Genomic DNA, 25,048 nt, shown 5'->3' on the forward strand with positions numbered 1-25,048 from the left:
ACTTAAATAAGGAGCTTTTTATTCTATAGAAACGTAAAAACACAATACACGGTGTACAGCAAACCGCTGAACCGAAACTGATCGGATATGAACAGTGTGCTGTGTCCGGTCGGGATTTCTTTTACAGTACCATCAAACGAGGTGCAATGTTCATTGCCATCAGTTCCTGGAATAAGAGTTTTGCTGCATATGGAAGTTTCACCTGAGATATCTGCAAAATACAACCCAAAAATGAACTTTTTAAGATCCACACCAGACGTCCAGTTTTGCCAACAAAACTCCCTCCTTACCTGTGTCTTGTTTTTGCAACCCTTGCACTCGAACGTATTGTTGCGCAGATTTGCGATCGCGATCAGCCCGCAGAAGTTGCACACGTGAATCCTGTACGGATCGGACACCTCGAACAGTCGTTCGCGCAAGAACTGCGCCGCACCGTGGGATATTTGACAATCACGTTCCATCTCTCCGAAACGTAAGCCACCGTCCCTAGCACGACCTTCCATCGGTTGCCGTACAAGTATCTGCACCGGACCGCGTGCTCGCGAGTGTATCTTGTCGTCCACCATATGCTTTAGACGCTGGTAGTAGGTCGGACCGAGGAAAACCTGTGCGTTAATCTTGCGCCCCGTGTGCCCATTGTACATCACCTCGTTGCCGCGCAGATGGTAGCCGTACTCCTGCAGGAAGGTGGAAATCTTTTGCACGTTTACCGCATCGTTGAACGGTGTTGCGTCACCGATTTCACCCTTGTTCGAGCCCAGCTTTCCCTGGATGCATTCGATCAAATGTCCAATGGTCATACGCGACGGGATGGCATGTGGGTTGATTATAATGTCCGGCGTGATGCCTTCGCACGTAAACGGCATATCCTCCTGGCGGTACTGGATACCGCAGGTACCTTTCTGTCCGTGACGTGAGGCGAACTTATCTCCGATCTGTGGGATACGTACCGATCGCACACGGATCTTGCAGAACTTGTAACCTTCGCTGTTGAGTGTCAGCATCACCTGATCAACGATACCAGTTTCGGAGTTTCGCAAAAACGTCGATCCATCACGCTTGGTGTACCGTTTCGTGGTACCGTCCAGATCATCGTCCGTTTCGGGCAGTGTGATCGTCTTGCCAATCACTACATCATCCCCGGAAACACGCAACCCGGGCGCAATTATACCATCTTCGTCTAGCTTATCGTACAGCGCATTCCGCATACCCTGACACGTCTGGCGGTTGGGTTTCTCGAACTGTTCTTCCTGGTCACCGATGCGCTTGCTTTCGGAGTCTTTATACGATCTATAGAACACCGAGCGGAAGAAGCCGCGCTCTACCGCCGATGCGTTCAGGATGACGCTGTCCTCTTGGTTGTAGCCTGTGTAGCAAAGAATGGCTACGATCGAGTTGATGCCGGCTGGCAACTCGCGGAACCGAAGGTACTCCATCGAGCGTGTCGTTACGAGCGGTTTCATCGGATAGTAAAGCACGTGCGCGAGTGTGTCCATACGCACGTGAAAGTTGGTGATGTAGACACCCATCGCCTGCTTACCCATAGCGCTCTGGTAAGTGTTACGCGGGCTCTGATTGTGATCCGGGAACGGAATAATCGACGCACAAACGCCCAATATCATTGCAGGATGGATCTCACAGTGCGTGTAGGTCGTACAATAAGCATACTCCTTATCCTGCTTCAAATCGTACGGTGTCATCGCGATCATGACAGTTTCTTCCTCGAGCGTGTCGATGTACTCTACCACACCGGACGCCACCAGCACCTGCCAACCGTAGTTGTTGTAATCCCGATCCTTCAACATGTCGATGTGGTTTTTGCGCAACAGTAACGACCCATTTTCCACGATCAGCAGCGGTCGACAGATACGGCCGGCGTCCGTGTAGATGCGAATCTCACGATCGCGAATGTCCCGAATCATCGACACTTCAGACACGATAATATCCATCTGACGGCGCAATTTCCTCAGAGTTGCCATAAGTTGTTCCGGATCGCGATGAATGCCCACCCAGCAACCGTTGACGAAGATCTTGGTCGCGTCAGCAATGGCGGACGGAGCGATTTCTTCCAAATTTTCCATCGACCATTCTTCCAAGAACTCGAGAATTGGAGACGGCTGTGAACCGACGGAAATGTATGCCATAAGGGCCAGATTCTTTACCAAGCCGACAGCAGCTCCTTCAGGTGTTTCGGCCGGGCAAATCATACCCCAAAGTGTGTTGTGGAGTTGTCGTGGTTTCGCTAATTTGCCATCACGTCCAATCGGAGAATTCACGCGACGTAAATGACTCAACGTGGAGGCAAACGTCAGACGGTTCAACACCTGCGACACACCGGCGCGTGCCTGATGCGCTTTTTTCTGATCACCCCAATTACCCGTGGCCAACGAATAGCGCAAACCATCCGTAATAATCTTCGTCTTGATGGCCAACTCTAGGTTAAAGTCCTTTCCACGATCAATGAACTTCTGGGCGTACATCCGTACCTCCTTCATCAGGTTTTTAAACAGCCCGCGGAACAGAAACGCTAGCAATGGTCCAGCCAGATCTAACCGCTTGTTACCGTAGTGATCACGATCGTCCAACTCGCGACGACCGAGCGCAGCCAGCAGCAACCGATGCACCATATATCCGAGGAAGTAAGCTTTCTTGGTTTCGCAAAAATCAGACACACCAACGTGAGGCAACATTTCCTTCTGCAGGATTTCTTTAGCGTACTTGATACGCTTGTCCTTGGTAACGCCCGGCCGCGCACCACGAGCTCCGATGAAATTAAGAGCCACATTTTGCTCCTGCACGACAAACGCTTCATCCAGCGATGGCTTCACCATTTCCATCATTTCTGGATCGTCAAAATCGTAGATGATGTGCTCGAGGATGTCCCGATCAGCGACGAACCCGAGCGCACGGAACACGATCATGATCGGAATTTCTTGCTTCACGTACGGCAGGATCGCTATGACGCGCTGTCCGATGGCAGATTTTTTTATGCTCTGACCGCCTCGTGCCATCATGTTCACCCACAGCGTAGAGGTGGGTCGTGAGCTGTGCTCCAGGCAGGAACGGATCTCCGTCTTGTACGCATACTTGCCGTCCTTCATGCTAAACACGTACACCGTGTTGGTGGCCATCTTCTCCTGTGCGATCAGCACCTTTTCCGAACCGTTGATGATGAAGTAACCACCCGGATCGAGCGGACACTCGTTCAGCTCAGTCAAATCACGATCTGTTAGCTGTGAGAGTAGGCAGTACGTGGAACGCAACATGATCGGAATCTTGCCGATGAACGTTTTCTGATGCTGCGTCTCGACCGGATCCTGGCCCTCGACCAGCTTCGTCTTAGTAATGTCTACGTACAGCGGAGCGGAGTACGTCAGATTGCGTAGACGCGCCTCGTTCGGCATCATCGGCGAAGGGGAACCATCCTTTTCCCAATGCGTCGGTTTCGACAGATAGATCTGGTCGAACTTTAGCAGGTATCGGGTAGGATTTTCAATTTCGCCAGACGAATGTTGCGCTTCGGCTGTCAGCTCGATGGCCGGCGAATCCTCCACGATACGCTGTACCGACATTTGAATAAACTCATCGAAGCTGTCCAACTGCTGACGCACGAGACCCTTCTCGTCGAAGTACGCGTTGATGACGATCCAGCATGCTTCCTGCCACAGTTCGTGCGAAATCTCCTCTGGATCTTCCTCCTCGAAATGATCTACGCGACCCCGGAAAGAAAGTTGGGAAATTGCAGTTGTGGTAGCAGTGACGTTGTTTAAAACAAAGCCGTTTCCACCTTAAATTCCACCGAATCCACCTACCTTCTTCATTTTCATACATCGTTCACACCGAGATTAACAATTATACTTGTATTTACTATTGATTGCAGGTAAAACAGCACGACTCAACTTTTGTCGGTCGCTTCTCCACTCCGCACGATTGGTTAATGGCGTCGGCAAAAAATGCCTTCTTCTTCGGTTGATTGTTTGTGCGCGCCTGTCAAAATCGGTTGGTTTTTCGGATCGGATTGGTTTCTTCCGCAACCCAAACAAAGAACGTACGCAGTCAAATGTAACCCAAGGAGAAACGCAGCCCAATTTTGCATGCTTCGATTAAAATTTTATACTATTTGACAAAATTAAAAACGATTACCATATATATTCACACACACACCATCTTTTCACTGCACTTTTTTACTGCTCTTCTAAGCGGCACCCAATCCCATATACGCGAATAGCTTTAGTGTCCTGCGCTGGCTACGCGAAAAATTTCTGCTTCCTTGATCAGGAAGAACATCAGGGACGCCTTGGGTTCCATACCAACCAGCTGTTTTCAGATTTCCGTTACCAGGAGAGCATGTTTTTCAAGAGGTGACACCTGCAGGCGTGGAATAAATTTCTCCATCCCTATTGCATTGCATACTATCAAACCCGTGAGAGCGATCACGCTAGTGTAAGGAAGATGGATAACACGGCAAACATCCTTCATTCCGCTCAAACCGAAAATTTCCGTCGGCTGGTACGAAATTCCATACAAACCAGCTATTTTTAGATTGCCGATACAAGGAAAGCATCCACGGAAGAGATAGCACCTAGTACAGCAATTTTGGTTGAAAACCGCCGAAAGGTATGCAATATTCAAAACATTAACTTTCCCGTTAATCGAGAAAAATTTCTTCGAAAACTACCAGTTTCCGAATATATAGTACCAGGAGAGCATCCACGGAAGAGGTAGCTCCTGGTACTGCGCCGAAAGGTATGCAATGTTTATACACTATATAAACGCCGTAAGGTATGCAATACTGCAATGTATAGTTCATAAACATTGCATACCTTACGGCGTTTATATAGTGTATAAACATTGCATACCTTACGGCGCAGTGCCAGAGCTACCTCTTCCATGGATGCTCTCCTGGTACTATACATTCGGAAACTGGTAGTTTTCGAAGAATTTTTTCTCGATTAACGGGAAAGTTAGTGTTTAAACATTGCATACCTTTCGGCGATTTTCAAGCAAAATTGCAAACCCAAGTTGTTGCATGTAAGATGTTGCAAGCCAGATGTTGCGCAACACATGTTGCGCAACATATGTTGCATGCCAGATGCTGTGCAACATATGTTGCGCAACATGTGTTGTGCAACATGTGTCGTGCAACATTCTGGTACTCGGCTGGTACCAGGTGTTACCTCTTTGAAAAACATGCTCTCCTGGTATCGGCAATCTGAAAACAGCTGGTTTGTATGGAAAGTTAGTGTTTAAATATTGCATACCTTTCGGCGGTTTTCGACCAAAATTGCTGTACTAGGTGCTACCTCTTCCGTGGATGCTCTGCTGGTACTATACATTCGGAAACTGGTAGTTTTCGAAGAAATTTTTCACGACCAACGGGAAAGTTAGTGTTTAAACATTGCATACCTTTCGGCGATTTTCAAGCAAAATTGCTGTACCAGGTGCTACCTCTTCCGTGGATGCTCTCCTGGTAACGGCAATCTGAAAACAGCTGGTTTGTATGGCATTTCGTACCAGCCGACGGAAAGTTTGAGCGAAATGAAGGACGCGTTCCGTTTCATCCATCTTCCTTTATCTTATCGTGTTCTCCTGGTATCGGAAATCTGAAAACAGCTGGTTTGTATCTGGCATGTCTAAAATCTATTTGATTCATTCATTATGTTTTTTAGGTTATGATAAAACTAACGATCCAATTCAAATTTTAAATCTACTGAATTTGACTCGAAAATAAGCACAATAAGAAAAGAAGCACAAGAGAAACGTCACGCTCCATACAAAATGTATGGAATACCCGGGTATGCTGGTTGCCAACTTACATGTTAAAGTTTAGAATAAATCCAAATAAAATACTTACTGCTTGTTGAAAATTGCAATGTATACACCAAAAATCAGAAATAAAAAGTTGGGAGGCTACTTAACATTTCAGGTCAATACAAGAAATGAATTAAAAGTAACTGCAGTTTAAAGCTGAAAAAATACCCGGGTATCCGGTTGCCTACTTGAAGGTTAAACCACCAGTCCTTCGAGGGTTATTTCACACAGTTTGTCCGGTTGACAGCGCTAGCGTCAAACTACTGTCAGCTAGAAAAGTCCAAATCAGCCGACAGGTGAAAAAATAACCAATCAACCGCGTTTGTCGTATTCTCGAAAGCCAGAAATCACAACTTTTTGTATAAAATACAACCTCCCGTAAGGATTTTGCCATAGGTGTTGGTAGCACGGAAGGGCGCGGGTTGCAAAATGAGGTACAGGGCCGGAGATGTCTGGCGCCGTGGGTTAGCACTGCTGGTAGTCCTGTTATCGACCTGCAGTGGATTATACGAGGACCAGATAGGCAAGTTTGATTGGTAAGTTCCGTACTAGCTGCTGCATGCCTAATCGATACGGCTAATTGCATTTCGTGGCTACATTTCAGGCGACAACAGTACGTCGGAAAGATAGTCGATGGTGCCTTCGATACCTCATCAGTTGATCGGATCATTGTTGCGACTGAGAGCAACGTTCTTGCGGCAATTAGCGCCAAAACTGGTGATATTCTCTGGCGCCAGGTGCTTGAAAATGGTCCCCGTGGCACGATAAAACTACTGCACGTCACAAGTCCCTCGGCCACTGGGGCGAGATTGAACAGAGGCAGTACTGGATATGATGTGATAACCGTCACCGGCAGTAATCCGGCCCTAGTACGCGGATGGAATTCCAATCTGGGTACGCTCGAATGGGAATGGTCGCTGCTGCCATCGGTCGCGGAAGAGTCTGCATCGGCAGCAATTTGGTTTGAGCACGATGGGCTCCTATATCACGTCGTGCCTGTTTGGGGATCACATCTTGAAGTGACACCTTATCAAGCAGTTTCCGGGCAACAAGCACGCTCAACAACAAGCCGCATTGCAGCTGGTTGGATTGCAAAAGACCGTTGTACGCTGGCAGGTACATTTTTCGCTTGCGGAATCAAGGAACAGATACTTGCGTTGGATCTTTCCGCGGATGCTAGCAGCACGGTCGTTTCGAAGCCACTTGGAGCCGAAGCTATTGGACGTCCCCGAGCAGTACGTGGAGAACCGGCTATCATCCAAAACGGACGGTACTTCTCGTTGCGCTCAGATCAAAAACTTGCCTTTGGGTCACGCGATGCCGCACTGGTAGATCGTATGGTGCAGGAAGGTGAACCGATTCTTTTCCAAGGTATTACCGATCGGGCAACCAACAGGCTTACGATCAATGCACATCGGTTGCGTGATTTTGTGCGCTTTGAACCGATCGAATTCAGCACGGAATTTAGTGAAACGTTGGGCGAACCAGAGTTGGTGGCGATTCGTTGCAAACAATCGTCCGGTGGTGGTTCGTCGAGGGTCGCAGCTGGACTTGTGTGTCGCATACTACTGTCGACCGAAGATGGTGCCATCGTGCTGGTGCAGCAAGGGAAAATTAAATGGGTGCGTGAGGAAGCACTGGCCGAGGTGGAAACGGCCGAATTCCTTGACCTGACGCTTTCTGATGCCGAGGGCGCGATTGAAGAGGAGCTGAATAACAAAAATGGTAAGACACTGTTTCCATAGTTTATCTCTTTCATTTGGATGTCGAACTTTAATAACTCAACATTTTTACTACTTCCCATCGTCGTTCACAACATTTGCCGGAATTGTAAAGCAGAAGAAAATGGGCTGGAATGTGAGTGCAATTGCTCTGTTGGAGTTTTACTGGCCCGTTTATCAGCCAGGATGTATTAGTTCCTTCTTTTCTCCCCGTGTGTGTGTTTTACGCTTGCAAAGTGGGCTGTAGTGCCGTGACTATCGACTAAAATCGATCAGTAATCTTAGCTTAATTGTGGTTTTCTTTGATTTCCTTATTTATTTTATTTCATGTAAGAAAATTGTTGTATTTTATTACGATTGTGTTTTGGTTGAAAATCATTTAATTTAAATACTTATCTAATATGGTTTCTTTATTGGAACTCCCTCCCACAGGGGATGTCTTTGGAGCGTTCCAGCGTCGCATCACGGCCCAGTTGTCACACGTGAAAAATTTAATCCTACACATCCTAGGCGTTGGACCGGCCCCATCAAAAGCCCAACGAGCTGGACTAGTAAGAGATGACTTTGGCCTGCACAAGATGCTAATAGTGGTCACATCCAGCGGGAAGATATTTGGAATCGATAATGTATCGGGCAAACATCACTGGATTCGCTATCTGCCCACCTTTACCGGATTCGGCAATAAACAGCCAATGAAACTGTTAGTTCAACGTACGTCCCGCTTCTACCCATTGCCGGCCCAATGCGTCATACTTGGGCGGGAAAAGAGCGACACGAAAAAGGCACTCCTGTACGTGTTTAATCCCATCACGGGCCAACCGGTTGCCGGTGGTGGTTTAATCGAGTTGCCATACCGCGTACAGCAGGTCGCTTTGTTGCATCAAACGGGTGCCGATTTTCTAAAAGGCATCCTGCTGCTAGACTACGACAACAATGCACACGTGGTGCCAGAATCGTTAGCAGTGCATGCACACAACTTCTATCTCTTCACCACCGACCAGCGGATGGCACAGATGCGTGGCTTTCTGGTGCAGTACCGTGCCGGGAAGCTGAAAACCATTCCGACCTGGCAGATCGATCTGAGTGGAGCAAGCAAAAGCCAGCAAATTATTGCATGCGAAGGCAAAAGTCCTATCGAACATGTGCACTCGCAGGGTCGCGTCATGGCCGACCGTTCAGTACTGTACAAATACATTAATCCGAATCTGGTGGCCGTTGCTACGAACGGACCGGATAACATTCATAAATGTAAGTATAGGAGCGTATTCTTAGAGGCGTAGAGATTGTGTGACGTGTGTGTTTTTCTATTGCAGACATTTTAAACATACATCTGGTGGACGTTGTGTCCGGTTCGATTGTGTTTTCAATGTCGCATAAGCGAATTCGTCCACCGCTCCACATGGTGCACTCGGAAAACTGGTTAGTTTATTCGTACTACAACGATAAAGCACGTCGAACGGAGATCAGTAAGTAGGCTGTGAAAATTGATTACTACTCATCTGTTGTAACGCACATTAATTCCCCTTTCCAGCCTCGATCGAACTGTACGAAGGTAAAACGCAAACAAACAGCACCGTCTGGAGTTCGCTCGATGCACCGCCGCTTCCGATGGTGGAACGGCAATCTTACATCCTACCGATGGCGGTTGCTGCACTGAAGGAAACCATCACCGAGAAAGGCATCACCAGCAAACACATTTTGATCGGGCTGACGACCGGGGCCGTGGCTGAAATGTCCTGGGCACTGTTGGATCCACGCCGACCGGTCACCTCACCCGAGAAGGCACGCGAAGAGGGCATCGTACCGTACATGCCGGAACTTCCGCTACCGCACGAGATCCTGATCAACTACAACCAGACGGTGGCACACATTCGCGACATACATACAGCACCGTCCGGTTTGGAGAGCACCTGTCTGGTACTGGTGCACGGGCTAGATCTGTTCGTTACACGCGTTTCACCTTCGAAAACGTTCGACCTGCTGAAGGAAGATTTTGACTATTTCCTCATCACGGTTGTGCTTGTTGTGCTAACCACCACATCCTTCGTCGTGAAGCAGCTCGCATCGAAAAAGCTCATCAAGCAGGCGTGGAAGTGATCACAACGAGCAATTGCGTATTTTGTGTGTATGTGTGCGCGCGTGTGTATGTTTGCCAATGGTGTGATGGTGGTGTGTGGTGCACACCATTCGTTCATATTGTACAGCCAAAAAGACATTTAAATGCATTTTCACTCCCCCGAGTTTTGTTGATACAACGGAACCTCTTTTCCTTTGCGTAAGCTAGCGGTGTAATGTTGTTGCGGGCAACATGTTGCTGGTAAAATGAATGGATTCGACAGCTCTACTCCAACAGTTACGAGTTGCCGGTTACGATCCCCGTCACTTTTTCACTGATAAAATGTGATTAATATTACAAAAGATTAGTGAGAGAACTTTAAACACTGAGCAAATATGGCTATTTATGACGGTGGTACCGTTATGACCATAAGCAACGATATTTGTTGTCAAAATTTCAATGTCCCCAGCAATATTCCTAGGCCACCACATGTTGCCCGTAACAAAAATTGACCGATTGGTTCTTCACCGGTCTTAGTTGCATTTACAATTGGGATATGTACTGTTTGACGACGTTTGTATCCGCTTGACGGGTGTACTTGAATAGAAATGATCCCCATTTGCCTGTTATATCGTTTACCCACAATTGGTATTTGGTAACTATTTTATTTTTGTTTTCCTCTATTGCACTATGTAGGTTGATTATCATAAAATGAGTTTTAAATTGTGGCAACAATCGGCAGCTGGGCGTGTATTTGAATTACTTTATCTTATGTTTCTTCTGTAGTTTTATTGTCTAGGCCAAAATAAAGAAACGGCCATGCATCTTCCGCCTAAAGTGAGGACTGCGTAAGTTTTGCTGGTAGTTTCATTCCACAAGGCGAAAGAAATGCAACAATTGTAAGGTGTTTATGAACACAATTTAACAACAAGCATTTTTATTACAAAGCGTTACATTATACTGCACGCAGTCATGAACAATTTTTGGCAGCTCTTATTGCTTTATTACTATTAAGTTAACGCATAAGAACAGAAAACATAACTAAAACACATAAGCAAGCAAATTAAAAATCGACAAGCGTAAATAAAAAAGTGACAATCGTTAAAAACTCTGACAATCCTTATCCTCCGTTTAAACGGGGCAATCGTACTTCCACGGTCCGGGACGATTGTACTTCCTTGGGTGAAGGATTCAAAGCTGTGAAAGAACAAATTATACGTTATTAATTTGCGCCGGCGTTGTCTCTGTCGTTGCTTTAGAAATGGGATGCTTACGAATGGGTGAAATTCTACGTCGCTTCGGCATTGGAAAGGTTGCTTCCTCACGTTGCCTTTGCAAACCACTTGGACCAGCTTCCTGCGAACTACTGTATCCCTGCAGCGTTCTTCGGAAGGTGGGTGGTTCCATTGAGCAGATGGAGGACGCTGAACTGATGTTGCTCAGTGTTCCAATAGGTATGGTATCAGGTACCGGCAGCTCATTCCCACGCCCAACATCCTGCGAACTGATGTCGATCGCAACACTGCGCACTTCGGGCGCCTGCGATTGTAGGCTGCTTAACTCGGCATTCGTTGCACTCGGCACTACTGTGTGCTGCAATGTGGAGTTTCGCAAAATGTCACCCGGCAATTCCGAGCTGATTTCCATGCCTAAAGAATTACCGCTGATGACTGCTTCTTCCGAGTCTCCAGTTCGCAATTGTTGCGAGTCCGATATGGTGTCCAAATCTGTTGCATTATGCGACCGACTTCGCGTCAACTGCGTTTGGAGTGGTGTACGTTCAATCATCAGGTCGATGTTGTCGTAGAAGTCACTAGGTAGTTCCATTTCGTTATAGGTGCGTAAAATTTCCTGGTATTTCTCCCGCAGGTCATTGGACATTTCTGCTAGTGTGCCATATTTTTTACATCTCAACTGATGCACAGGCAGAAACAAATCGTAAATTTTCTTCAATTTAACTTCCGTAGGCATCGGTTTACGGGCGATTTTCTTGAAGCTTTGATGGATTTTCGTTTCCTCAGTTATGATTATTCGTTTTTTCCCCGCATATAGTTGGTAGTACGGGTTGTAATATTTAAAACCTACAAACAGCTGGAGAAACTGCTCATTTCGTAAAAGGCTGCCTGTAGGGTACATTGAACAGCCACTAGTGTCGTTTAAGGCTGGCGCGGGTATACATTCCACGCAGAAAAAATTGTGTGTGAGCTGTGTGGAACAAAACAGGAACGGATTACTGAGGACTCTCGTTGATAATCTATCTGTGACGCTTTGTCAAAGGGTTTCCATTACTTACGTGCATTCTTACTGCTGTTAGCGCTGCCCTGGATGTAATATAGAATATAAAAGGTGTGTAACCCCCGCACGCACAGCACCGTAGAAAACTACTGGCGTCTTTCCCATTGTACTTGAAGTCCTTTTCTTTAATTATGTGGCTTGGCGTTTCCATATTTTACAACGCGAATTTCGTTTCAACTTCCGAACAGGCTTTGGCGTCCTGTGGCTTGTTTTTATTTTACCGGGAATAATCGTTTGAATGTGACATTTCCAATTTGAACTGTCAGCGCACAATAGGCGAGCGCTGGACTTGAACTGTGAGTTTTATCAGCTGATCTACAGCCAATATATATTGAAAAATTGTTCAATGGCTGCATCTTCACAGCTGAGGGTCGCAGCATCGCAACGAACTGCATTTCTGATCTGCGATTCCGTTGAGTTTTTGAGCAGTTCCAGTGTTTGAGCCTGTTCCAAAATCTCCACAGGCGCAGTGTTGGACCCCCAGTCGTAAACTTGCCCAGCTGTCACACTGATGTATTGATGACCATTCGTTGATGCAGGGGTTTTGGAGTTATGGTTCGCATACATCTTTTGTTAAACCTGTTTTTACATTACGGTTAGGGCTCTAAGCTCTCCAAATTACGGCTACGAAGACAATTTAACGATTTTGTTTTTACATTTTTCATACGTTTTTGGTTGATTGAAGTAATATGATAATAGAACATATTTTAGAGGAAGAATAATCAATGAGACTAGTCTATCACACCTGTTCCAGCCCTGCAAATATGCATTGCTCTTGCCTAGTACACACAGCACCCACCCATGCACAGATGTTGGCCGTGAGTGAGTGGACACAGAGCTGTCAGTTTTATTATTCATTATTCTTTTCTGTTGCTGTCTAGTCGTACGGTCGTTTCACGGGGCTCCAATTCTATCCTGAGTTTGAAGTGTAATTGTTGCGTTAACGCAAAGTGGCCTCTCGTTTTATGCCCACAACGCAACCGTGCGTGCGTCTGTTCGTGAAGTGTGCGTGTTGTGTGTAGTGTTTTCCTTCCCAGTTCCACTGTTTGCAGGGCCACCATACAGAGCACCCGCTGCACCAAGAACAACAACGTTATGTGGAGCGTTTAGCGAGTGCCAAAAAATGGTTGTGAAGTGATGTAGTAAGCTGTAACAGTGTGGTCAGCATATGAAGAAACAAAAGGAATAAGTGATGGTCAATAGGTGAACCGGGTGGGAACGGGTGACGCGAGAATCGATTGTGCACTGTGCCTGTCTCCTCGCTGGTGTGATATTTCAATAGTATTTCCCCGTGCCAATTGTGATTGCTACTGCTGCAGCTGTGTGCGAGCGTGTGTGTGCGCGTGGAGCAAGGGGAGCAGAGCTCAGGACATTCCGACGTTGGCCAGCGTTCGAAGGCGATAAGAAAACGTACGTGGTACGCAACACCCAAACCCATTGTCCTTCGGGGATCTTTGCCGCATCTAATCCAGCAGTAAGTAGTTCAAATGTACCGCCTGTGTTTGGCTGAATTTTTCAAGCCACCGTTTAAAGTAAACACGTTGTAAGGCAGCTCCACGTTTCCTCGCGAGTGTTATGTAAAGGCGGAAATTAAAGCCAATGCACAGCTGGTACTTTTTCCTCCTCCGCTCGGTAAAGGCAGCAGTTTTCGTCCGACCGATCGAATCGCATTTACCCGTAGTAGGCCGCTTACTGGTTCGTGAAATGAATTTGTGTACTGTCATGCTTCTCACGCGCGTTTCGCACTACTTGGATGTCATATTTGCATGTGCACAAAAACAATCGGCAAACGAAAAAAGTGTGCGCGTTGCGTGCGTTGTGATAAGCGGTTGTGAATGAATGTGTGCGAGTGCGGAATCGTCTCATTCACGCCACACCTAGCCCGAGGCGCTTTACGATTTGATCTCCGGATAGCGCAGCACGGTGACAAACAAGCGAGTTCATTGTCGATTCGATTTGTTCCATGCCGTGATTGGGTGCAAAAGCATAAGCCTCCACAACGAGCGAACATCATCATCCCACCGTAGGACGTTGTTTGTTACTCAGCTTTGAGCATTGAACGACTCACCCCTAGCGGGCTTTACGCAGTTGAGCAATGAATCAGCACGATTAGCTCGCACTGGTGTGTGTTGGTGCTATTCTTGCTGTTCTGATTCTTTTTTTCGATCGCTTACCGTTCTTGTGCTGACTGCAACAAGCAGACAAGTATCGCGATACGGGGTAGCACATGTTATTTGGGGGGGTTCCCGGTGGCACGTGTTTATTGTTATGCGTGCGCAGACTGTCTCTGTGTACCACGTGCTCAACGTGATTAATTGGTCCAATACGGCGAAGCGGTATGGTATAATCACTCTCATCACTGAAAAGTATTAAGTTATCGCAATCCCCGATGAGCAAAGATCCTTCTTGTAAGGCTAAGATCTTGTAACATCTCCAGCGCCAGGGCTGATCAAGAATTCATAGACGTATGACGATGTTAAAAATGGTTCTTCCAGAGGCCATTGCGTCTTCCATGTAGACGTTAAGATACTTGCAGATAAGGTTAAATTGCTCTCACGATCAATAAGTCGTAGGTCTATTACTATCTTACCTACCAGAACTTTTGAAATCGTAGCTATCACAAAACGAAGGACTCAGAGAAGCACTCAGACTGTGGTTTTTTCAATATCTCCCTGTAAATGCCGGTAGAAATTGCATTTAATGGATAACTGCAGTTGATCAACTATAGACCCAATGGCAGTTACGGTGGTAACTTTACCGTACGCCGCCGTACCTTATCTTATCAGTGCAATACACTGATTAGAAATGGCCACAGAAAGCAACAATAAATATTTCATAGTCACCAATTTTGCATTCCCCACTAATACGCCAACCAGGGCCCGGGAAAGGCGAGAAGCTAACTTTCACTTTCTAGAACAGTTTATTTGCACGTGCTACTTTGATCATGTTCTACTGTTGCAACTGTTGCTTAGTTGATTTATCGCCCTCTATCAGTCTTTCTCTCTGCTGGTGACTTGGAACTCGATCGTGATCGCGATCCGTCCAGAAGCGTCAGCTATTGATCGCTCAAACTTCATTGACGGGCGAGCGAAAGATCATTCGCGCACACCCACTCATAATCTTTACCCAATCGTCAAACCGAAAGAACAGCGCTTGATGCTTGATGAAGACCTCGCGGAGTTATTTGTGAAGAAAATCCCGGCCAGATCTACAAATAATAGAGTTAAAAGCAAGAACGCGCGTTAGGTTTCTGGTGGTGGCAAAGAGTGTATAATTTTGCGCAATCGGCTGTGTGTCGCGATAAGTATCAAAGACACGCGGGAAGAGAGCGCTAGGCTATCTCACCCGCCTGCGGTCGCTGAGCCGCGCTCGATGTTGGCGATGACCGCGCGTGTAACGCCGTGCCATCGTTGCGTGTGTATAGTACGGGTGCCCCCATAAACATGCACACACATGCGCCACTTCGACACCCTGTTGCCTCCCCCCCCATTCCGTGTTGCCGTGTTCATATGCCGCTGTGTTGTCTGTTGTCAGCATGATTCGGCAGAAACCAGCAGCAAAGAGACACCCTTGCGTAGCTTCCACCCCACAACCGTGATCATCCCCGCGGAAGTCGTCGTCTAACCAAACGATCGTTGCCCGGTTTTGACGATAGTGTTGTGTGCGTGGTTGGGAGATGTTCCCTTGTTCATACATTCTTGGCCCTACCGATAAAGCGGCAACATTCTTGAAGAAATTAAAGCTCTTTTCTCCTTTCTGATATCATCTTCATCATTTCCAGTTTGATTTACCGATACGTAGACGAGAAGATGCTTATAGTATCACCAGAAAATTAGACAAAAAAAAAACACGAAACAACCATAGACATTTCCTGCAAACACACCCCCGATCTTGCGTTGGTAATCGTAAGAAGTTACTCGCTGACAGAATCGACGATTACGCATGATGACGACAGGACCTCGCACAAGAAGTTAGACATATAAAAAACCCGTGGAACGATTTCTTGCCAAATGGCCGATCACCGTGACCATGAGCAGACAAAGATGACGGAAACGGGTCGGATTATCATTGGACATGTTTGCATACGCAATCATCTTTGCTGGTGACCATGGGCAGTTTGCCGATGGCGCTTATACAAATGCCCGCCCGAAATGCATCACGTGTTAACTATTAAACGGGTTCGCGTTAATGTGTGGAAGTGTTTCGCTCTAAAGTTGGCAGATTGTGAATGTAATCGCTACCATCTTGTTTATATATTTACGTACAGCAGTGTTGTTCTTATGGCAAACTTCAAAAACAAAAGCCATCCTTTGCATGAGTCATGTTGTGTGTCCTTGAGAAGTTTGTTTGCTAAAAGTTCTGGAAAAGTGATAAAAGAAAATTAGTTTCGGTGGCATTGTTGTGCTTAATGAATCTTTTGAGAAGCATCATTTATATGTTCAGTGAGACGTAATTCAAAACAGGAATCAGGGGAGGGATGATCTCAGTGGATTCATGAATCTTTTAAATAGAGATTCCGATTCAACCATTTCAGTTCGAATGTTCATTCAGATTCATGGCTATGACTCAGATTTACCTCACACTAGAATATGGGTCACCGGGCTGGGGTTGAATTAGCTGACGACTTCAGAATGTGCATGGGTTCGATTGATTTGCCCATAATTACAATTAATTGATTCACTCCCACGGTAACAACTCGAATATAGCTCTAAAGCAATCCGACATCCACTGTTTTCTCAAATCTCGAACAAAATTCTGCTGTGCGTGCTGCTTGCTTCAGTCTCGATAAACATGTGAAGTTCGTGAAGTAATATGGGTTTTTTTAAAGATATGTTGCAAACGTTCTATATAAACATAGTTAGGGGCAGCTTCTCTTCGGTTTAACAGCACCTAGTCGTTTGCTAAAATTTGTCCTATATTTTAGATGATATGTGATTGAGGCCTTAAGTTGGGGCCCATTCTTCGCAACTGATTCTAAGGAATATTCAGTGAAGAATCATGTGTTGACTTTCAATTCATTCTAGCAGCTCTTATTAATGAACTTCCAAAGGCTCGCAAGCACGCAAAATATCGAACCTTATCGAATATTCAGTGCTAATGATGCAGATTCATGGATCTTCATAATAGCCATCAGTTTATCTAATATACAAACACACAACCGGAAAATTGTAGCCCACACATGTTCTAGCACAAAGTGTTGCCTATTGCTTTTCGCCGTTTTATCCATCACGCCCCAGTGACGTCTGAGATTTTGTTCGAGCAATCTTAGCGAACGAACGGTCCTTTCGCCCAACCGTTATTTTTAGCACACTCAGGAAGATTATCGAGCAATTATTACACCATCCGTCTATTCATCAGAGCGAAGAGGAGCACACTGCTGACCGTAGGAAATGTTGCGTTCTTTCACTGGGGAAAGCACGAGACGATAGAAGGACAGACCCGAACCGATTATGTGCGGCTAGATTGTTAGGGGTTTGGACGGACGACATACTGCGCTGTAAACCACCTAACGCTACATGGACGCTAATCTGATGGTTCTTGCTAGCGCTGCTCACCACACGTTTGATGCATACCAGTCCAGTTAAAGTGTTGCGGCGGAGTAGCATTATTACAGAACCGTAATATTCTGTCACAACGATCACAGTTGCGATCTTTTGCTGCAGAAATTCAAATTCAGCATGACTTGCGTTAATAATTGGCCCCGGGGTGCTTGAAGATAAACATTATTCTCGCCTTTTGTTGGATCTTATCGCGTACCAGTGTCCTTCAGCAGATGCTTCTCTGCTTGATTGTTGTTATTCCTACAAACTTTGTTAAATTATGTGTATGGTGCGCGTGACCTAAATTAGACCAATACAGTACAGTTTGGCCTATTTTATTCCACTTCAAACCCATATTTAAATTCGTGCAATGAAATATTGCATTCGTGTGGGGCATGATTCGGTACTGATCGCATACATATATCCGCTGAGCTCAGTCGTGATGTGATGTGCTAATGTGTGGTGTACCTGATGGTCGTTAATACCACCGTCACCATTCTGCCGGAGTTCCCGGGGCCCGAGAGCTAATTCGACAACGGGTGTAACGCAATTGGATCGTTTCCAACTTTATTGACGCTCGTGGAGCCGGTTTGCTGGTGTTTTAGAACTAACACTAAGGGCAGAGGATTCTAATCGAGTCACAACGAATTAAGCAACAGATTGTGGTGAAAACGATGCGGAAATATCTCTCAACTGCAAGATATTGCATTATGCGATGTTTTGCTAAGACGATGGCGTTTTACAGTGTGATAATTCAAGATGCAGATACCCAAGAGGCCCTAGTAAGGTAAACCGAACTAGTGATGTGCACAATGGTTCAGAATGAATGAATGATTTAAAAAAAACTTTCTAAGGTGTGAGTTAATTGAAATCTCCAATAATTCTTTTACAATGTAACTAACTCACAGAGAACCAAATGATTCAAAACAGTAAAGATTTAACTCTTAACGACGACCTTCAGCTCACGATTTACATCATGAGTTAACTCGGGATTTAACTCACACTGAGTTGAAGGTCGCAGAACCCGTCCTCCCGTTACGAGAAATTGTTGAAATTCTGCCCAGACAAGGTTAAGAGTTAAATCGTTCTGCTTACTCTTTAACATGGATTCACATCCTTGAAAGGAATTAAATTTCCCTCCTCCAAAAGGGAACGTATAAACAATAGACGATTCTGTCGATTTTCCCCCTTTTGCCTGATTTGCACAAATCCTCCCAACTCATCGGTGTGACTCGGCCTATCGTCACCGCGTTACCACCCGATCGTTATCAATCGACGTTCAAGGGGAGATTGTGATAAATGCAGTGCAAAAGCGGAATGTAACGATGATGCTACTAATTTAATTTCTCCGTCGTAATCGCGATCCGGGCCCCAATCTTTATCTCCACTCTCCCGCTGTTGTCGCGGCAGCTGGCGGGCAGCCGCCATATCAGTTGGCAACGATTGCGATAAAATGGGAACGGTTGAAAACAGCGGTGACGATGCTGATATGCGTCCGTGCCCCAAAACTTTTGGTGGTTCTCGTAACAAATGGACGGTGCAAAGGGGTTCAGTTAGATACACTTGCTAGGCCCAGCACGTTACGCGTTTTTGCGGATGGTTTGACTGGAACAACAGTCCCCAGTGTGTCGGTGTTGTTTGAGTGTTCCCCTTTTGTGAAAGGATACGAAAACCTTGGGACTTGCAACTGTACCAGTTAGTTTTCATTTTTGTATTCGATCGTGATTGGCTTGGTAGTGGTTCGGTAAATGTGCTGCGAACGTCCTGCGAATAACTCCCACGGTGGAGTTTCCTCGCCCCTGTCCGCGGATCAATGGCTTTGGCCGGTGAGTGAAGTGAATGTTTTGCAAAAAAAAAACCACACCATTTTTGGATATTTTTTCTAAAATGGCATAAATGTTAGGAAGTATTTTTAAGATAACTGTTAATGCTGTTGCCCAACACGGAGGTCCCCCGTCCATTTCGGGACCATTATCGGCCAACAGTTGTGTACTACGTACACCCACGAGAGCGACTTATCGAAAGTGTGTCTGCCTGATTGCGTGTTATCAGCTGGAAGTTTATCGCTCATTAGTGGTCGCGCGAGCACAACTTCGCGCCGTCATTGCACTTGCTGTATAAAACAATAAACAAAATGGTATCAAGGGAAAAACGGAAAAAAGGCCGCACTCAACGCAACGTTATTGCGTCGCTCACGGTGGTGCGCGGTATGCCACAGATTCGGCCGCTGTGTGTGCGACAATTTTCGCAACAATCGAACGCAAGATCGCTGTGCGTGCGCGTGTGTGTAACAAGGCTAAGTCGCGAGTCGTTCCGAAGTGATAAGTGATAAGGGATGTTTGGGCCTTGAGTCAATGCATTTAGTGCGAGTGCAACGACTGTATGGGAAGGTCGAGGCGAAGAAGTGTGCGCTGACTGGTTTCCCTTTTGTCTCCCATTATCATGCTCTGATCATCGTACCTATGGCGATCGATCGATAGGGTTTCGCTGATTAGTGTGAGTGATGGACCATTCCGGTACCGTCCATTCTCGGTTAATTCCCGGATGCGACGGCTTGTTGGAAGGGGCGGTCGCGCACGCACTTGGGAAAGGTCCGTATCAGCTAATTTTGCACTCCGTCTGAGCGTCCGCACGGTTCAAGGCCGGTTCTCTCCCTCAATAACATGGCTTCCTCAACTCTTTGTACGTGGAACTGCATCACCGCTGGGCTGGGCGATTTTTCATTCATATTCGTGCATCAGAATGAATCTTTAACCCGAAAGCATGTCTCTGACTCTTCCTTAATGAAGATTTCTTCAAATTCTTCGAAGATTCCCAAATTTTGGTTCGGGCTATTCAAAGATTCTGCGGCTGTTTGACACTTGCCGAAGATTTCTCGACTATTACACTGAGCGAGGGATGGATGGTGCCAGTGGTTTGACGCGCTATGGCTGATGAAGAATGTAACGCAAATACAGACACCAGGCGGAGGTGGTGAAACGAGATGCGTACGTAAGCACACACATATGCCCGCGCGTCGTCCTCATCGCGTCACGCATGACGCAGCGTTATTTTGTGTATCACCTTCCTTCTGCCCCACCCGGAATTCGGTCATGGCGACGGTGTCATTTCGTCGTACGCGCGTTGCGCTTCCCAGAAATCCGGAATCCACAGACGGAAAGTTTACTGATAACATGAAACAACGCACGCGGACATGTGTGCCTCTGTGTGTGCGCTATACGTTCTACCGCTGTCCGCACATTTTTGGTTTATTACGGACTTAGTCATTCGATTGTGAGTGTATTTTGTATTCCTTCCTCTGGCAGTCAATCTATAAAACTATCTGAGCTTAACCCATCCTCCATCTTACTTACTTATCTCTGATGCTACCACATGTGGGAGACCCAAGAAGACTTGCCCGGTGTCATTCTAATGACGTAACTACCTCATTGGAGCCTGGCCTGGTTCGCTGTATGATTGGGTGTTCATCATTCAACTCGTAGAGCTCGTGTCCGTGTATTGATTCCTTCATTGAGCTCTTCCACTCGAACGCCTCTCTGAGCATTTCTCTGAGGAAGTAAGTACGGGAACCGAGGATCGGGTGGGAATGCTAACCTTCGTCCCAAAAGAGGTGAAATATTGGACGACTTCCGAAGGGTCGGGATTTGTTGACGTGGTAACTGGTGGAATGCCTATCTTTTTGAGCTTTTGTCTCATTAATCTCCAGTCTGGGGTTCAGTCTGCTGTATGCCAAAGCCGTCTATGTGATCAGATTATACTCTGGATCTGGATCTGGACGTCTACAAGATCCACCTCCAAAAATCCGATACTTTCGAGATGAACCCCTTGGGAGCTAGTTAACAATAGATCTAACGTTATCAAAGAGCTTTGAGAGCTTTTGCGCCATCCTCAGGGTTGATTATATCTTCCACGAAATGGGACTCGCTATCCAATTCCTCACTGTTAAATTCAAGTTTTATCGAACATACTACAAATATGTAACAACCGATCGCTTCTCTAATTAGTTTCCTGTGTTCTTCCTGTTATTTTTTAAAGCAGCCTGCAGATTGGACACTGTACCGAATACCGCCCCGCAGCATGGAAGCGACGGCCGCTGGCTATGCCGATTGTTTCGGCAACGGCGGACCGCATCTCGTTGGCATTGGCGACAGCAATGCCGTGGGCGGTGGTGGACCCGGCACCTCACATCCGGCGGGCGACGGCAGCGGACAGGCAACGATCGGTGGCGGCAACGGTGGCAACACAGCAACAACCATCCAGTGGGTGGGCAATGCGGCGACCGGTGGCGGTGCGACGGCGAAAGAGGATCTGGGCGATATGGCCTTCTACATGCCCAACTATTCGCGCGAAGTGCTGAAGATGATGTTTATGATGCGATCGCACCACATGCTGACGGACGTGACGCTCGAAGTCGAGCAGGAAACGTTTCACGCACACAAGGTCGTCCTGTCCGCCGCCAGTCCGTACTTTAAGGCAATGTTCACCGGCGGGCTGAAGGAATGTGAAATGACGCGCGTGAAGCTGCAAGGCGTTTGTCCAACCGCCATGACGCGCATCCTGTTCTTCATGTACACCGGGCAGATACGGGTGACCGAGCTAACCGTGTGCCAGCTGCTGCCAACGGCCACTATGCTGCAAGTGCCGAATGTGATAGACGCGTGCTGTGACTTTCTCGAACGCCAGCTGGACCCGACGAACGCGATCGGTATCGCGAACTTTGCCGAGCAACATGGCTGTGAGTCGCTGCGCCAGAAGGCGAACCAGTTCATCGAGCGTAACTTTACCCAAGTAAGGATGCGCTCGCGTGCGTCCGCAGGCGAAGGAGAGCCGATCGTCCGGAACTAATCGATCACATCTTTCTCCCGTTGTAGATCTGCCGCGAGGAAGAATTTCTCCAACTGTCTGTGATGCAACTGATATGTCTGATCCGGAAGGACGAGCTGAACGTGCAGGGCGAACGGGACGTGTATGATGCGGTACTGAAATGGGTAAAGTACGACGAGGACAACCGGTATCCAAAGATGGAGAGCATCCTGTCAGCCGTCCGCTGTCAGCTGCTGACGCCCAGCTTCCTCAAGGAGCAGATGAAAAACTGTGCGGTACTGCGCCGTGCACCGGGTTGCCGCGAATATCTGGCCAAGATCTTTGAGGACCTAACGCTGCACAAGCGGCCGGCGGTACGCGAGCGGAAACCCAACACGACGCGCATGATTTTCGTGGCGGGAGGATATTATAAGCACTCGCTCGACATGCTCGAGGGCTACAATGTGGATGACAAGGTGTGGCTCACGTTACCGAAGCTGACGGTGCCACGGTCTGGACTTGGGGCGGCTTTTCTCAAGGGTACGTTCTACGCGGTCGGTGGCAGGAACAATTCGCCCGGCTCATCGTACGATTCGGATTGGGTCGATCGGTACAATCCGGTCACGGAACGGTGGCGTCCGTGTTCGCCGATGTCCGTTCCGCGCAATCGGGTCGGCGTGGCCGTCATGGATGAGCTGCTGTATGCGGTCGGAGGTTCGTCCGGGTCGGACTATCACAACACCGTGGAGTAGTAGGTGTCCTTACTTTTTATCGTGTGGCCGTGAATTCTTAACCATAATTGTTTTCATCTCTCTAGCTACGATCCGGAAACGGACCGATGGACACTGGTGCAACCGATGCAATCGAAGCGGCTTGGTGTTGGTGTAGCGGTCGTCAACCGGTTGCTGTACGCCATCGGTGGTTTCGATGGGAAAACGCGCCTAGCTTCGGTGGAACGCTACCATCCGGAGAACAACGCTTGGACGCTGGTGCCACCGATGTGGTACGGACGTAGTGGAGCCGGTGTGGCCGCGCTTCACCAATACATTTACGTAGTCGGCGGGTTCGACGGTACAAGACAGCTGGCTTCGGTCGAACGTTACGATACGGAGCAACAGTGCTGGGATATGGTCGCCCCGGTCCGTATCGCTCGCAGTGCTCTCTCACTGACCGTGCTCGACGGAAGGTTGTATGCGATCGGCGGATACGACGGACAGGATTTTCTCACGATCGTCGAAGTGTACGATCCAGTGCGGGATGTGTGGGACGAGGGTACTCCGCTCACATCCGGTCGCAGCGGTCATGCATCCGCTGTCATCTATACGCCGTCCTGCATCTCGAGCTACATGGAAGGGTTGAACCTATGCACTGGCGAGGAAAAGCGGCGAGACTCGGGCAGTGGTGGAGCGGGGCCCCAGTTACCACCACAAGCACCACCACCACCGCCACCGCCTCCACCATCTTCCGGCTCTTCCGGATCGGGTTCGTCCTCGTCACGTCCTGCAGAAGGTACATCCGACAGTCGAATGGCTACGGGTGAGCGGGACGCCCTGCCGGAGGAACGCGATGGTGGCGAACCGTTTGCCATGGAAACCGACTCTAGTCAAGAGGAATGTGATAAAGATGTCACTGCAGACGAGGGTGCCATCAGCAGTGTGCCTTTGGAGTGTGCTCCACCGCCAGAAATGGCGCACGTGCGGGAGAGCATGTCATCGTTAGCAATCATGGAACATCCCGTACGCACTACCGCGGTTATACCGCCTTCAATGCGCCTTACACGCCGCATCCTTTCCTGTCGCCGGGCAAAACGAAGCTCCGGAAAGGAACGAAACGGTGCCGCTTCGTCACCGTCACGATGCGCCAAACGAACGTCCTCTTCGGCGGCCCGGTACACACTGACCCTTGCACCGGTCCCATCCAGCCGAAAACCATTCGGTTCCTGCGCGGAAAAGGCCGGTGTCGGCGGATGCAAGAGCAAACGAAAAGCGCCGATACCGGCCGGTGGTACCACGAGCGATGATCATTGCCCATTGGTACGACTGAAAAAGCGGATAACTTGTCTCGTGTCCGCTATTGTATCGCCTACCTCCTGCTCGGTCACATTGCCACCACCCACCGGTACTACTTCGTTGCACGAAGAATCCACCGGTACGGCTACGGCCGACGACATAGTGCCAACGGTGCCAGCGATCGTACTATCCACCGCGGATGATTTGAATGCCGTTAGTAGCGAGAGTTCCCGTAACTCCGTTTCGTTTAATCCGGCCGGCGAATGTATTTCGTCGAGCGTACCGCATCACCATCTACGATCACCGAACGCAAAGTTATGACAGTTATAATGCAAGAACATACTGTTGGTTTTCACAGCAGCAAAGTATTCCAACCATTTACCATTCTCGGTGAGAAGTGGCCCAACCCCCCACTAAGACCAAATACCAGGAAGGCGAGAACTGTTAGCTGTCGATCTAGAATGAATCTGAGTACCAAACCTCACTTACACCGAGCGCCAAGGTGTAGATAGAAGCAGGCAGGCGTGTACTATTCGAGCGAGAGGGAGAAAGAGCTTAGCTTTCCTCCTTCTCCGCTTCCTGTTCCGACCTGTGCGAAGACATTCCTTTGGACACGATGACGCCCGAGATCGAGATTTATGTGCCAAGAGATAGAGAGAGAGAGATCACGTTAAGCGCGGGGCTTTAGTGTCACGAGCAGAAATTCGTAGGCCCTGGGACTTGTTTGATTTGAGGGGTCATTGGAGTTATGCTCTGCTTAGGTGCAGAAAACACTGTGTTTTTACGTAACGAAAACGGGACGACGCACATTAG

At 47.7% G+C, this 25,048-nt stretch overlaps 4 protein-coding genes across 6 annotated transcripts; 2 read left to right on the forward strand and 2 right to left on the reverse strand.

The window, feature by feature from the left end:
* LOC128299666 (DNA-directed RNA polymerase II subunit RPB2) lies at positions 1–3,923 on the reverse strand. Its single transcript, XM_053035688.1, has 3 exons — positions 3,813–3,923; positions 291–3,709; positions 1–211 (listed from the first exon to the last, which is right to left on the reverse strand). The coding sequence occupies exons 1-3, from the start codon at positions 3,829–3,831 to the stop codon at positions 122–124; spliced, it is 3,528 nt and encodes a 1,175-aa protein (XP_052891648.1). The 5' UTR covers positions 3,832–3,923; the 3' UTR covers positions 1–121.
* A 2,174-nt stretch (positions 3,924–6,097) lies between these two features.
* On the forward strand, positions 6,098–10,459 carry LOC128308594 (ER membrane protein complex subunit 1). Its single transcript, XM_053045505.1, has 5 exons — positions 6,098–6,347; positions 6,416–7,536; positions 7,965–8,780; positions 8,846–8,998; positions 9,064–10,459. The coding sequence occupies exons 1-5, from the start codon at positions 6,241–6,243 to the stop codon at positions 9,627–9,629; spliced, it is 2,763 nt and encodes a 920-aa protein (XP_052901465.1). The 5' UTR covers positions 6,098–6,240; the 3' UTR covers positions 9,630–10,459.
* Positions 10,460–10,656: 197 nt separating this feature from the next.
* On the reverse strand, positions 10,657–12,034 carry LOC128298874 (uncharacterized). The gene is made up of 3 exons (XM_053034677.1): positions 11,882–12,034; positions 10,863–11,793; positions 10,657–10,785 (listed from the first exon to the last, which is right to left on the reverse strand). The coding sequence occupies exons 1-3, from the start codon at positions 12,032–12,034 to the stop codon at positions 10,709–10,711; spliced, it is 1,161 nt and encodes a 386-aa protein (XP_052890637.1). The 3' UTR covers positions 10,657–10,708.
* Positions 12,035–12,794: 760 nt separating this feature from the next.
* LOC128310500 (kelch-like ECH-associated protein 1B) lies at positions 12,795–25,042 on the forward strand. 3 transcript variants are annotated; one of them, XM_053047150.1, is made up of 4 exons: positions 12,795–13,357; positions 21,459–22,211; positions 22,295–22,977; positions 23,044–25,042. In XM_053047150.1, the coding sequence occupies exons 2-4, from the start codon at positions 21,501–21,503 to the stop codon at positions 24,554–24,556; spliced, it is 2,907 nt and encodes a 968-aa protein (XP_052903110.1). In that variant the 5' UTR covers positions 12,795–13,357; positions 21,459–21,500; the 3' UTR covers positions 24,557–25,042. The 3 variants fall into 3 exon arrangements, with proteins under 3 accessions (XP_052903110.1, XP_052903109.1, XP_052903112.1); XM_053047149.1 differs by having other exon boundaries at positions 21,462–22,211; XM_053047152.1 differs by lacking the exon at positions 12,795–13,357 and adding an exon at positions 19,945–20,014 and having other exon boundaries at positions 21,462–22,211.
* The last annotated feature ends 6 nt before the right edge of the window (positions 25,043–25,048 follow it).

Source organism: Anopheles moucheti, chromosome 2 (assembly GCF_943734755.1).
Source record: "Anopheles moucheti chromosome 2, idAnoMoucSN_F20_07, whole genome shotgun sequence".
NCBI classification, from domain to species: domain Eukaryota; kingdom Metazoa; phylum Arthropoda; class Insecta; order Diptera; family Culicidae; genus Anopheles; species Anopheles moucheti.